At 38.2% G+C, this 15183-nt stretch overlaps 1 protein-coding gene across 1 annotated transcript in view; it reads left to right on the top strand.

Annotated features, from left to right (window-relative positions):
• The window catches only part of EIF3A (eukaryotic translation initiation factor 3, subunit A), a 31624-nt gene extending 17813 nt beyond the window's left edge, over positions 1-13811 (top strand). The window contains 9 exon segments of the mRNA XM_010287748.1: positions 23-145; positions 1141-1294; positions 2317-2459; positions 2461-2508; positions 4268-4356; positions 8838-9568; positions 10958-11132; positions 11584-11753; positions 13121-13811. Coding sequence (XP_010286050.1) covers positions 23-145; positions 1141-1294; positions 2317-2459; positions 2461-2508; positions 4268-4356; positions 8838-9568; positions 10958-11132; positions 11584-11753; positions 13121-13362 — 1875 coding nt within the window. The 3' untranslated portion in view covers positions 13363-13811.
• The last annotated feature ends 1372 nt before the right edge of the window (positions 13812-15183 follow it).

Here is a 15183-nt window from a genome sequence, read left to right as displayed (position 1 = left end):
ATTGTATATTTTCTATTTTTAGATCACCACTTTGCAGTTGGAGCGTGAGAAAGCCCTTGAGCACAAGAACAGACTGTCAAGGATGTTGGAGGATAGAGATTTATTTGAAGCCAGGCTCAAAGCATCACGACGAACAGTTTATGAGGTACATGAGACATGATATTATAATAAAATATTCCGCTAAAGTGAGGAACTAAACTTGGGACCCAGTGATTCTTCATGAAAACTAGAAACAAATTAGTATCTAGAATGACTCAGAATTATGGAATTGTTTATTTTCTGCTTCGACTAAAAAATAAAATATTCTTGCACCCATTCCTAGATATTAATTTTTGACAACTTCTGGGATAGCTTATATGGAAAATAAAAAATAGGTGAATGATTTATTTCAATGCAGCTATTAGTAAGAGATCATTCAGTAGCGGATGAGCAGCCAACTGTATCTGTACAAGTACTTGGACTTACTGCAGTGATGGACTAATACTGACAATAATATTGAAGTTGAGAAACAGATAGAAATACTTTATTGTTTTGTTTCAATCTTTTTGTTTGAATCTGGAAATGATTTTGACAGTTCAAGTATTTGGTACTTGAAGTTACGTTTTATGTTTGCAAAATTCGATAACGAATTCGGCCACGAAAGCACAGAAGGAGCTTTGCCTTTGTTTCTTGCTCTACATTTTTAAAATTCTGCATTTGCTGAGGATGTTTATAGCTTTGATTATTTGGCTATGTTGCAGTAAGAACTGGTTTTTAAAAAAAAAAAAAAGGCAAAAGATGTATTATGTTGAAATAAGTTAAGTAACTGCATATGATTCTTTGCAACAATATAGGTAATTTAGGTAGTGTATTTTAGGTACAGGTAAATTACTATTGAGGTAATTCCTTTCCTGAAAAAGCAGAAGGACTAAAATGGTGCATCGTGATTGTCTGTCTTCTAAGTAAGAGTATATTCCCTTATACAAAACCAGTTGCAGGGAAGGTTGAAATGGCGAAAAGATAGTTGTTTTTCAGTGGAGCAAAGTTAGTATGTTGCAGTTGGTTTGTGTTTCTGTGCAGCTTTATTTAGCAATTTGTGCAACTGTCTAGTGCTTAAACATTACAGTCCTGGTGTTTTCATGTGTATTCCTTGTATTTCAGGATAAACTCAAGCAGTTCCAGGAACGGTTGGCAGAAGAGAGGCGTAATCGTTTGGAGGAACGCAAGAAGCAACGCAAAGAAGAGAGGCGCATTACTTACTACCGAGAAAAGGAGGAAGAAGAACAAAGATTACGCGAAGAACAACTGCTTAAAGGTATAATCGAGAACGTGATAATTTTATCCTTTGCATCCTTGACCTGTTCCAGATGTGTACGCAGCTAACTTCTGGTTTCCCTGTTTCATGATGTTGGAGGAAGTCTTTTCACTTTCAGTCAGTGGTGAAGACTGTGTTCATTGCTGTTAGATACTGTACCTTTACATTATACCTAATGTACCTTCTGAATGCTTACCTGTGCAGCATAGAGATGAATGTAAAGCTTTATAGGAGGGGAAAGAAAAGCAAATGAATGCTTCCTGCTCTCCCCTTCTCTGAGACATGAGTAAAGGAGGCTAAAAAAAATTTGTGTCTCTGTTTTTAGTTGTTTAGTTTGAGTTCTGGCCACTTGTTTGTGCATGTCTTAAAGAAAATAGGGAACATTGATGTCAGATCAAGAACTCAAGAATTGTAAGCAGCTCGCCTTTCTTCATGAACTGCTTTTTCTGGTAGCCTGTTTTAAGGCTTTAGAAGAGAAGAGGGATAGGCATCCTGTAAGGTAAATTTCTGTCCTACTTGTCACTTGGTGGATGAAGATTTTGTATATCAGAGTTCATAATCGTGCAACATTCAAAAACCAACCAAACAAAAATCAAGCAATCCTGAATATCAAATTTCTGACACTGCTCGCTGATGTATTTTTTTTATCTTTTCTAAGGAAGGGATCCTCTACCGTGCTTGAGGTAGTTACGATATTTTAGCTGGCACATTTGTGATCTACACATCAAATTAACCTATGGGTATTGGAACATTTTCTTTCCTTTCTCACTAGTTGTTGTTCAAGATGTCATATTAATTGGATGTATCAGGGTTCCTTTTCCTATAGCTTTTGAGTTAGGATACTTCCAGAGAAAAGGTTCTATGGTTAGTTAAACGCATCCTGTGAAATGCTTGGATTTTTAAATTTTATCTTTTTTTTAAGGAGTCAAGGGGGAGAGATTGTGTTTTGTAACCTTTGTGTGGATACAGCAAACTAACAATTTGTATTGGTGATACATTCCATTTATGTTCCAACTCTGCAGAGCGTGAAGAAAAGGAACGCATTGAGCGTGAGAAACGTGAGCAGGAACAGCGTGAATACCAGGAACGTGTCAAAAAACTAGAAGAACTGGAGAAGAAAAAACGTCAAAGAGAAATGGAGATAGAAGAAAGAGAGCGTTTTTTGTCGTCGAGAAGAAGAAAGGAGAGGTCTGGATGACCCATTTTCAAGAAAGGTAGGTAATACCTGCAGGTTGGTTTTCTTTCTGACTGCTGCTCTTTCTGTAGATTCTTTGGAAGATGATGGTGGCAGTGCAAAATCGTAAGTTAAATTTTTTTTTTTTAAGTTGTAGCTTAAGTGGCTAATTTAATAGTTAAGTTGTTATCACTTAGTTTCAGCTTACTATCAGGATCTGGAATTTGTAGTTTAGTAGTAAAGTAAAGCAAGGAAACTACTAAGATCTCCAAGATGTTAAAAAAGCTAAACAAATAATGACTAAAAAGAATACTGAATAAAATTTTCTTGAATACAAAAGTAGAGCTATATTGGAAGCAAGCGTAGTGACTCATGCCAAAGTCAGGAATCAGAGTAGATATTGAAGGAAAATCCCAGACTAAAAGCATAGTTTTATATTTTATAAGAAATATGCAATAACATAAAACATAAAAACAAGAGGTGTGTGCAATTTCCTTTTTATAAATGTAAGTACTGGCAAAAATCATTATCCCAATCCAGCAGGAAACAAAACAAAAGTTATTGGCAAATAAATGTTTAATGATTTAGAAGAATGTAACAGAGTACCACAAGCCTTCTATGCTTCTACTTTTTCAGAACTTTTCAGTAAGAGAACTAGTTTTAAATTTCGTCCACCATAGTCATAGTCTTTGTTTAATGCATACTTCATTGAGTAACACTGTGAAGTGATCAGAGCTTGTATAAATTGTTTTGATAGTCTTATCAGGTAAATAATCATCACCAGTATTCTTCATGTAAGAGGTACTCCGAGCCATGGGCACTTGATTATATGGAAAAGATGACTCAGGTTCTGATAGAGGGATCTGTACCACTTGAAAAATACCACTTGCAGTTTTGGGCTTCTTTCTTTGTTCACTCTTGTTTGTTGAGGTCAATTCAAAGCATTTAAGTAGACAATCATGGAATAGTGGATATGCAAGATCTTGCGCAACCTGTGTATTTCCCCATATTGAAGCACAGACTTTGACAAATAAAAACACTTTTCAAAGAGCATTTTAAAACTGGAATACTCTTTATAAAAGAGGTTGTGTGATTATGTGAAATCAAGTATTTTATGTGGTTTACCTAATTGTCGTCTTGTCATGAAATTAAGGAATAACTGTGTTAGAAATAGTTTAAATGGTTTGTCTTTGTCCAGCAATGGGGGAAGACATTTTACCTCCATTAAAAAGAATAAAATTGACTATTGTTCTGTCCTGCATCGAAGCAATCTGTGTGAATCACAAATACCTCACCTGTTCTATCTGTTGAGGTACTCAGAACAATCTGGTCTCTGCTACAGAGGGCTTTCAGTTTACTCATTTACATTTTTCTGATGTGGTTAGAAAGCACAAAAGCAAATAATTCTGTGAATTGACTCCTACTGTCATGAAGCAGCACGAAAGTGAAGCTGTTAGAATGGCTTTTTTGTGCTAACAGGTGGTAGCAGTGGCTCACGGTAGCTATTGTTGATACACTTGTTCATAAACTTTTTAGTGTATTTGCATATATCCTACCCTACAAGTAAAGTATATGGCGCAAAGGGAACCATATTGCTTTTTAAACTGTGCGGAAACAATAAAGTTAGTCAGTTAAGACCATACTTAAATTATTCAAACTCCTGATAGTTCAGTATGCTCTACAGTGTAACAAGTGAGTTTTGAATGACATAGTATGCTTTGAAAGGAGTAAATTATATGTTGAAAATCTTAATTGTAAAGTATTCAGAGAGAATGTTCCTGATTTCTTTTGCCATACAGGAATCTCGTTGGGGTGATAGGGAGTCTGAAAGCTCCTGGAGAAGAGGTGGTGAGACAGAATCTGAATGGCGGCGAGCACCAGTGGAAAGGTAGTCATTAGGTTACTAAGCACCAGTTGTATTAGGCTCAAAATATGTAGACTACCTTTTTGTTGATACTGCTAAAGCTGCACTAACTGAATAATATGTCATGCCTTTCCATCTCTGAAAGTTTCCTTCTGTTAAAAAACTGCTTTGTAAGGATTTCAAAATGAGAGGTTTTATCTTGGAACTGCACCAGGTAACATGCCTGTTTTATTTAGCTTAGATATGTGAAAGCTGGAAGACACCTTTTCCATGTGATAAACAACTTGCGTACTTGATTTCTTTTTTAAATGAAAAATTTCTGTCCTGCTCAAACATTGTTGCCAGTTGTATAAACACAGAACAAAGAAGGATGACAAGCAAATGCAGGGTTCCTGGATGATAAAACTGTTTGAGATTTTCCATTTAGAAAACTGATAATAATACATAGGAATAGTAAAGTCAAAATTCAGAGTCTTAAACTATTCAAGTCCCAGAGTAAGTCACAGAGCAGAAAATATGTGCCATAAAATAAAAAAAATTCTGAAAGACTGTATTGAACAGATATGGAAGGATATCTGAAGGAAGAATACTGAAAGTACTTTGCACTTAAAAAAAAAAAAAAGCCTTGTTCATATCTATATATTTTAGGCATTTTGGATAAGTTCACTAATAATGAATTCAGTTTATACAGTTGTAGAAAACAAGATGTTTAACATTTGTCCATCCCTCTGCTCCACAACAGGATGAGCTGTACCTAAAATATTTCTGATGGTGCACATCTAGTTGTTCTTAGAAGCCTGTGCTGATGGAGATACCACTACTTGTTCCAATTGGCAGTATATTTTATTGCTTAATTAGCCTTCCAGGTAGATAGATTTTCATAAATATCTAACCTTAATTTCCAGTGCAGCAATTTATATCCATTACAGCTTAATCCCACTCCAGTGGAAGTAAATTAATTTACTCTTCCTCTCTCTCTAATAATTTCTTCTAACATACTGGAAGAGTACGATCTTTTGATAAATGAAATAGTTTTTCAGTCTTAAAAGCTCTGGTGCCACTCTTGGTAGTGATCCATTTTCTCGTGAATTGCAAAATTAAGATTTGGAGGAAACTCCTGGGTGAAGCCTTTTAACTATTAACATATTGCAGAAGTGTTTAATGCATCTACTTACATGCTTCAGTGTGATTTTTTTTTTTTTTTTTTTTACACAGAATGGTACAGGTGACCCATATTAATTTTTGAATCATTATACCATAGAGCTTTTCTGAATAAGTGTTGTCTTAGTCATTTCTCATTCACCTTTTATAGAAATGGAGCTGAGCGACTGCTGAGGAGTTCAAATCAGGTGTATTTTTGTTTATTATGTAGTATGTTCAGTAAAACTTTCCTTCTCCTTTTTACCAAAAGGAATATACTGAGGAATACTAAAAGGAAATACTGATAGCAGTCAAGATTAGTATCTCTATGGAATTTTAAATAAAGCAATGTTTCTCAATTATTTTCTTTTTACTGAAGCTAGGAAATAACAAAGTAAAAGTGGTGATGCTCAGACGTAATTACAGAAGAAAGGTGTAATTCTTCATTCTTAAGTAGCCCCTAGTCTAGTTTGAGTTTTATTTTAAACCTAAAGGGAAAATGTGTTGAATACAAAGACAGCAGTGCAAACCTAACTGTGAGTACAGTAATTCCAAAATGTATTTCTGAATAGAGTGATAAAGGCAGTAACACAGAGGACAGACCATCAGATTTAATTTGTAGCATGTATCTAGCTGTAAGTACAGCCATTGGATGTATGTATTAAAAGGTACTTACGGATTACAGTATAAGGAGAGAAGCTATAAAATTGTGTCTCTCAGTTTCTCGTGGAAATGGCACAGTCCTGGTATACATGCCATATTGGTACATGGGTCCTTACAGTCACGGAGCAACCAATTGTACTTTGCAGCAATCCCCAGACAGCTAGATTCCAGGCGATCAGCATGTTCCAGTGTTCTCAGTCTTTTCCATACCATGGTTCCAGTTACAAGAAAAAACAGATTACAGAAAGGCAGAAGGTCCAGCAAGGGCTGTCTCTCTTGGATGGCTAGTGGATATATTATGTGTTGTAACTAGACTGCAAGTATTTGCTTTGTTTCTTCACTGTGTAGGAAAGATAGTTATCGTAAGAAACAAAAGAGGAAAATAAAACTAATGATGTAATAAAAATTTTTAAGGAAGAAAGTCAATCCTGATATAAAAAAATATTACAAATATGTGATTGCAGGAAAAAGAGCTTAATGTAGAAGTGCTATGTAGGAGTTAAATTAAAATCCAGTTGATTTAGTAGAAAAAGTCATTTTATGGTGGTACCTCCTGTTCTTTCTCTAGATTACAGAAAATCCCTAAAATGCTGTCAGGAACTGGACACCTGCTCGTTGAAACAATGAAATGGCAACTAATACAGACCTGGTATTCACTAAAAGTGGCGAGGCAGTGCTGCAGGCGGTCATGCTTAGCACAGCTCATTAGAGTTATGACTGCCACAGATTGCTATCCCAAAGGATCAACAAATGCTTATGTGCTTATGGTCAAGAAATACTAAAAAGCCAGAATGTATAGAAAAGGGGAGTTGACCTCTATTTTATGTCTGTGCTGTTTCTGCCTGAGTTAAGATGAGCGGGGGAAAAAAAAGTTATGAACCTTTAACAGTGCTAGACACTATAGCGTGAACTTTGCCAGCAGATTTCTGCTATATTTGGTAAAGCTGTCTGCATGCTTTCAGCTCTTGTAGATTTGTGTGTAGGGTTTTTTTTAGAGGATATTGGAAAATGGGTTATATAATAGAAACTGGATTGCATTACTACCAGTGAGTGCCATTCAATAACATTCTTAATATTCATGCATCCCTCTCTTCTTACTAACTTATCAGATGCTGTTTGACTTTTAATTACAGTAATCTTTTAAAGTGGGAGTTAGGATTTCAAAGAGGGAAAGAAGGACAAAAGCTGAAATAGGAACACAAAAGTTGTCAAACGAGTAAAAAAATGTAAAAACAGAGGCATAATTTCACCTGCAAGTAATAGTTTAAAAATTAGAGTAGCAATAGTTTAATAGTTTAAAAGTAGATTTGAAAATCCTAAAACCCTGAAACAGTACCTAAATATAAATGAATTAAATACTTTTTCATTTGATGAACTCTATAACCATTTCTCTACATGTCTTTTACATCAAAATAATCAGATTTTCCAAAGAAGATTACCCAATTGGAGTCTAAATGGAGGTTAACAATCTCCGTGTTGCATTTTTTATCTCACAGTTCAGTGGTAATTGCATTCTCCCTTACTCTTCCAAAACTAGGAAATACACTGCTCGCAATTCCTCGAAATTCTTGAGATATGCAGAGTTGTCAAAAACTGTTGCATCTTTGTTCTCGCCTCTTGGGAATCCTACATCTGTTGTTTTGTAGCAAATCCTTGCTGTTCTTTTGTTTATGTTTTGGTACATAGTGGATTTCTGAGCCTGTGGGGTTTTTTTGTTTTGTTTTGATTTTATTTTTTGAATCCATGAGATTCAACCCCAGGGCAGCTTCTCTTGCCAAAAGGCAGGTACCAGTATATCTCTATGATTCCTTGTTTCTTTTTATTGTTGAGGAACCAGCTTAGGAAGTTTAATTTCCTGAAATAAAGAAATTAATCTGGTGACAAAGCCAAGGTTTATGGTCTAAATGGATGTGTAAAATCCTGTAGACATTAAACTAAATGGTGCGTCCATAGAATTGACAGGAGTGGAAGGCTCTAACCGTTGTTCAGCAGTGTTTTTTCTGCTGAACACTTTTCAGTGTTACAAATACAAACATATTTCAAGGATGAACTGATGATGCAATATTCTAGGGAAAATTCTCACCAATTCTTTACTTCTCACATACATCCTAGTAAGGAGAGTCCGTGCAAGCACTGACAGCCTGCCAGAGCCTGCTGCACCCTGCTTGCTGTCAGGCAGTTGCAGTGGATTAAGTCATGAGTTTACTATGTTGTCCTGCCATATCTAGTTGTGGATGCTTGGCAGTGAAAGTATTGCCAATCTGCCGGGCTGGAACTGTGCCAAAGCATATGAAAACAGAGATTGGACTGTAGGGCTCGCATGTGCGTGAAGAAGGGGGATACTTACTTGATGGTTGTGGTTTTTTAATACTGGTTCTTTAAAACTTTGCTAGAGTTTATCAAATCAGGCTTGGTGTAGAAGCCAAACGTCTCCTCTGTTATGTTGCAGCAGATAACCAACAGGGGACTGTAGTTATCCCCTTCAAACTGTAGTTTTGAAGGAGATAGTAAACTGTTCAGTCTTTACTGAAGCTGTAGGTACAGTGACCTACCACTTTCCCATAGCAATGAAGGCAATTAGAAAGTGTACTTGAAAACTGCAAGCTCTGTAAATGTGTTTGCAACCATGGATATGTTCAGAAATGGTCTTGAGGTGTTTGATGTCAGTTTCTACTTTTTACTCATTCCCTATGGTTTTATAGAGATTGGCGTCGAGGAGAAGCAAGAGATGATGAAAGACCTTTCCGGCGAGGGGATGATTTGCCCCGGCGAGGGGATGATCTGCCGCGACGTGGTGCTGCAGAAGAAAAAGAACGTCCTTCTATGGAATCAGCAGAGGACAGGCCACCTAGGCGTGAAGGGGATGAGGACAAGCCACCTAGGCGTGAAGGGGATGAGGACAGGCCGCCCAGGCGTGGATTGGATGAGGACAGGCCGCCTAGGCGTGGTTTGGATGATGATAGAGGGAGCTGGCGGGCTGCAGATGACGACAGGGGTCCCAGGCGTGCTTTGGATGACGACAGGCCACCCAGGCGTGGCTTGGACGATGACAGAGGCAGTTGGCGTGCAGCAGATGATGACAGAGGACCCAGGCGTGGGCTGGATGACGACAGGCCACCCAGAAGGGCTTTGGATGACGACAGGCCATCCAGGCGAGGACTGGATGATGACCGGGGCAGCTGGCGTGCTGCAGATGATGACAGGGGTCCCAGGCGCGGGATGGATGATGACAGGGGTCCCAGGCGCGGGATGGATGATGACAGGGGTCCCAGGCGCGGGATGGATGACGACAGGATGTCAAGGCGTGATGATGACAGGGGTCCCTGGCGTAGCGCAGATGATGACAGGCTCTCCAGACGAGATGATGACAGGGGTCCCTGGCGTAGCGGTGATGATTCAAGGCCAGGTCCTTGGAGACCATTTGGTAAACCAGGTAAAATAGACTAATATAATAATCTTCCTTCCAAAGCATGTGTTAACCTAGTAGATAATGGATGTAATGTACTTGGTGCCAGAGATGGGAGAATCAACTCTGAAAATGTCTGGATTAAATTGGCTAATGTGAACACTCCTTTACTTAGTATAATTAGACCTTTTAATTTGGTCGAATTGAAAAAATAAAAATACAGCACTGTCTATAGCTTGTCTGGAAGGTCACATAGTAATGCTGGTAATTTACTTATGTGTAAAACCAAAATATACAAGTTAAATGCTCTGATGGGGGAGGAACATTCTCACTAGATTAGTAGACCTTGGTCTCCCTGCCCCCTCTGTTTGTCTGAAATTAACCTCCTTCTAAGGGGGATTTTGATATATCATTCAAGTGGGTCTGTTTTTGATAAACCTTTTTTATGTGTACAAAGATATTCCTGTTTTTACCATTCCCTTGTTGCTTTTGTGTCTACCTTTCTTGAAAATCCTGCTTTGAGCAGGAGTTTTGACTAGATGACCGTCTGAGGTCCCTTACAATCTGAATTATCCTGTTCTTATGTAGTTTATTTCTATTTTTAAGTCTTGTTGATGGTGACTAGAACAACTGTTTCCTGAAAAGAAAACAGTTTTTTCTTCTGTTTTTTTTTTCTTTTTTTCCTGAAAAGACTGTTGTCTTTTCAGAACTTTTGATGACATTTTAAATGTTAGATATGATTTTGATTTCCTGGTTCTTTTTATTCAGATTTACGTATTCACAGGTGCTACATCAGCTTTTATAGACACTAATTCTGTAAATCCAAACCTGTAGAAAAGTTATCATAAATCTTAAAACTCGCACTCCAATAGCTTTCTCCTTTTTCCTATCTAAAGAGAAAGCATGCTGCATAACTCCCATTCATAAACAACTGAATGATATTGCAGGATGCACTGTGTAAGTAAATGGTAGATGATAGTCATATTTTAAAGTAGTGCCTTAAAAAGCAGTAAATTCAAAAATTTGCTTGCCTATAATCTCCTCACTTGTAGATTTTCACAAAGGAATCTGGTGTCTAAGCTCTCCCCTTTACTTTTTCCTGCACTTGTTTTGCACAAGACCCTCGAGGAGTTTATGGTTTCTGACTGAAAACTGCAGGGTGTAATCAGCTCTGCTAAACTGTTACAGGCAGTCCTGATAGATGAGATACACGTTACTGTGTTTATATTAAGCAGCTTCTACAGTGTTTTCTTGATGGCTCCACTCAATGCGCACACTTTTTACAAGCATCTTAAGTTGGATCCTCAGGGATCAAAACTTGAAGAACCAGTTTCTGTGAGGGAAGTAAAGGATTCTTTGTCTACAGAGAGATCAGAGGTCAGTCACAAATTCCTTTGACTGTGTTCTTACTTATAGGGGGATGGAGAGAACGAGAAAAGGCTCGTGAGGACAGCTGGGGGCCTCCCCGAGACTCCAGACCGCCAGGAGACCGTGAATGGGATAGAGACAAAGATCGTGATGAAAATGAGAAAGACCGTGAATTTGACAGAGAAAGAGATTTTGATCGAGATGATCGTTTCAGGCGTCCCAGGTTTGACTTCTCTGTTTAAATACTTCTAGAATATTTCTGTTAAACACAAAAAAAAAAGTAGTGCCCTGCTGATAAAGAAATAATATGACATTGCTGAGTGAAAGGAGCAACGGTTGGTTTGTATGAAATTAAGCACTTTAAGGCAGTAAACGGATAGTGGCATTTTGGGGCCTTTTTGGTTTGTTACTTTTAAGATGACATTAACTGTTTACAGGAGGAATCCCAAAATGCTTTGCTGCTTTTAATTTTTTTTTTTTTTAACCTGTTATCAAGACAATTTCATGTTTTCAGGCTCCAGAAAAAAACAGAAAAGGTTTTGGAAGTATGTCAATATGTTAAATAGAGACCTACTGGGCCTGAAAATATCTGTGTTGTGATTTATTATTGCCCTCTTTCCATAGCAAAGGTAAAATCGTAACATTTAGTCTTTTTATGTTTTGAATGGCAAAAGGGATGATGCTGGTTGGAGAAGAGGACCAGCTGAGGAAACTTCTAGCTGGAGAGATTCAAGTCGTCGTGAAGAATGGGATAGGGGTGGTCGTGACATGAGAGATCGGCGTGCTGATGACAGAGATCCACCCCTCAGAAGAGGACCACCACCCAGATCTGACCGTGAAGAACGTATGTTTGTTTTAGTGTTCCTAAAGGCTTTACATTAATTATAGGGCCTTCATGTTGCGCTGACAGTGCTAGGATGTGGTAAAACGAGAGTAAGTTATATTTTCAGCCACTTAAACTCCCTTTGCATAAGCAAAGTGATAGAAAGAAACTTCAGTGTAATTGAGAATTCTTCCTTGAATCTTAACTTTTTTTAGTTGTACTCTTTTCTATCATAGTAGCATTTCACACCTGCAGGAGGAGGAGAACATTTCAAGTATGCAGTTCTCATAGTGGGATTCTGTTCAGGGTGAATGAAATTCTTGTACGTAAATTATCAAGATAGACGTTCCAGAAAGTAATTTGTCTCATTTCATAAAAGCATTAAAATGCAAAGGAAGTATTTGCAGACAAGGCCATGTGGGTTTCACACTATTAATGGTATTGATTTTGATGAATAACCTATTTTAATTACATACATGAGCTTGTTTTAATTATGTACATTTATTAATCCTTTGCTGTGTTCTAAAAATATAGTAACAAACAAATATATTTAGCCTGAGATACCATGCCATCCAGTTGTGGTATTCTTGCCTTCAGAATCTCATTTGGTCTCTGCCCTGAGCGTGGGTGCTCCCTGAACAGGGGTGCTCCCTGGCCAGCTGGCCTCGGGCATGGGACGTGTCATGTGGGACTTCGGCTGGCAGAAAGGCTGAGGGTTCTCAGTGCGGAGATCTATTGTTTTTAATATATCAAGAAGTTTTGGTATTTGGCTGGCTGGTTTGGTATTTGACACAGCTTTGTTCACACTTGGCTGGGGAGGAATTCTTAACATCCTTTTGGTAGAAATGAACAATTCCTTGATATAGTAAAGGATGGTGAGTACTGTAACCAGTGGAGTCGTGTAAGCCGGTGCTGTTTATACCTCTGATTTCAGCAGGCTGAACAGTAGTTCGCTGCCTTTTGAGACAATGCACACCTAAGTATTTTCCACAAGTGTTTTTAAGTTAGGAATTTTCTGGTTTCAGGGTTCAGTCATTTCTAAGGAGATACTTTTGTGCTTTTTATTCTGACAATAATATAAGAATATATTTTGACATCATAAAACCATTGTAACAGCAATAGAACATTCTTATTACAGTTACTGGGTTTTACAGATGACACTTGGGTTGCTCACAACAATCCTGCATCTGAAAAGAGGCTTGAGTAGTTCCTGTCCCATACTTCACTATAAAATTAAGCTGTGCAGTTGGCTGTCATGATCGTGTTACCTCTTGGCAAGATTGAGAATCAGTAAATAAGTCTGTCAGTGCCAGGCATAGTTGTTGAAACTCTGCAGGCTGCTGGTGGAGCATGACAAAGGTTGTTTTATTGTCTTTCTGTATTTGTAGCAAGCTCATGGCGGCGTGCTGATGATAGGAGAGAAGAACGTGGAGAAGAACGTGAAACAGTTCGGCGATCAGCTCCTGCTCCTGCTGCTCCTCCAGCTTCTGCTCCCCCACCAGCATCAAAAGATCGAGAAAGAGATGGGGAGAAGGAGAAGGGTTCCTGGAAAACAGAAAAGGAGCGTGAGCCCCTTCGCCGCACTAAAAACGAGACAGATGAAGACGGGTGGACCACTGTACGACGTTAAGTGAAAATCGCAGAGTTTAACCAATGTTTTAGCTTTGATTTGATCAAATCCATGGATTATATTTGTGCTTATAAACATTCTGAATTGGAATTCTTTAACAAATGTTTTGAGGTAACATGAAAGCATGAGCTTGAATTACTTACTCATATAGATTGATCATGCACAAATCTCACAGCAGAAGGTTGGAAATTGAATGCCAGTTTTTGAAATTTCAAATGATGCTTGCTTCATGGGTCATTTGTTGCTAAAATAAAAAGAAGCAAGCCCAACAGCTGTCCTGAGAAATGCTTCTATCTCGCACCAAAACAGGCTGACCTTTTTGTTTTTAGTCTGCCTTAATTTGGAATGGGGTATTACTGTAACAGAACATGCCTTTGAAAACATCTCTGTTCACACAGTGGAATTACTGAAAAAACAGAGCTAGATCTATTTCCATAATTAGCAAAAAAAATAGAAAAATATATAAAAGCCCTCTTTTACATAGGTATGTTTGAGGGCAGGCGGTTTCCGAGAGACGTATTTTATCGCTATCTAAATTCAGTAAGTTGCTTGAATTTGAATTAAATACAATAAACATTATGAGCATTAGCTACACTGGGATATTTCCTGTAGATTTACTTGAATATGTAACACCTATGAGGCCATTTTGCAGTTATTATTCCAGTAATGTATACTGCTGCAGTGTACAACCACAAAACTTCAAGCTTTTACAATTTAAGTGTTTTGGTAAGCATATGGCTATGTATTTTCTGTTGCCAATAGCACAACTGCTTTTCCATTACTGGATAATTCATGACTTTCAAGGATTTATAAATAATATCATATTTAAAATGTGTGGTTTTGGAGAAATTGTTGAATTTTCACCCAATTCTTTGTCTTCAGGGTCAATTCTTTCCCTTTCCAAAAAAGTGATTTGTAGTAATGGCTGTGTTGACTTCTTCAATTTTGGGGTGCGGTAACAACAATTAACTTTAACTGGTCATACTGAAGCCAACACAGAACTTGCTGCTGTGTGTTTCTTCAATGATAAATAAACAACTTATGGAATTAGCTGGTGTGGTGTCTTGCCTTTTTAGTAACTTCCTGCAATGTATATTAATGCAGAACAGCTTGTTGAACAACTCTTTTCTGCATGTGTACCTGTTGCTGTACCAGCTGAAGGTGAGAACACCTGGGAGAGTTTCTTCCTGAGAAACCTGGTTTGATTTTAACATGTGTGAACAAAAGTTGTACTACTCCTCTTGTCCTTTTCCTGCCCACTTTGAGTTATCCCAGACTAGTAGGTTTCTCAGGAAAAACTTGCTCCGAGTCATCTTTTGAGGGCCAGATTTTTGTGCTCCTGGAGCCTGTGATGTCATTGCTTGTTGAGTCACAGAATTCCTTCAGAGCAACAGTGTGTTCTAAGCAAAAATAAAAAGCCTGGTTTTTGTTCCACATACAGCGCTATAAAGGGGTTATATATATAATCTCCTGCCCTCTTTTATAAAACCCTTACCCCTTGTCCTATTGCAACAGGCCCTGCTAAAAAGTCTACCCCCATCTTTCTTCTAAGCCCCCTTTAAGTACTGGAAGGCTGCAATAAGGTCTCCCTGGAGCCTTCTCTTCTCCAGGCTGAACAATCCCAACTCTCAGCCTGTCCTCCCAGGCACATGCCCCAGCACCTGACTGTTGTGTTGGCCCTCTGCTGAACTTACTCAAATTTCTCAACGTCCTCCTTGTATGGGGTGCAACAGGACCCAAAATTGCATGCAGCAGTCAAGATGAGGTCTACTGAAGGGTATACTCTCCTCATCTACAGGCTCTGGTCCTGTTGAAACACTG

The sequence above is a fragment of the Phaethon lepturus genome, unplaced genomic scaffold (genome assembly GCF_000687285.1).
Source record: "Phaethon lepturus isolate BGI_N335 unplaced genomic scaffold, ASM68728v1 scaffold21845, whole genome shotgun sequence".
NCBI classification, from domain to species: Eukaryota; Metazoa; Chordata; class Aves; order Phaethontiformes; family Phaethontidae; genus Phaethon; species Phaethon lepturus.
This window is presented reverse-complemented; position numbering and strand designations above follow the sequence as displayed.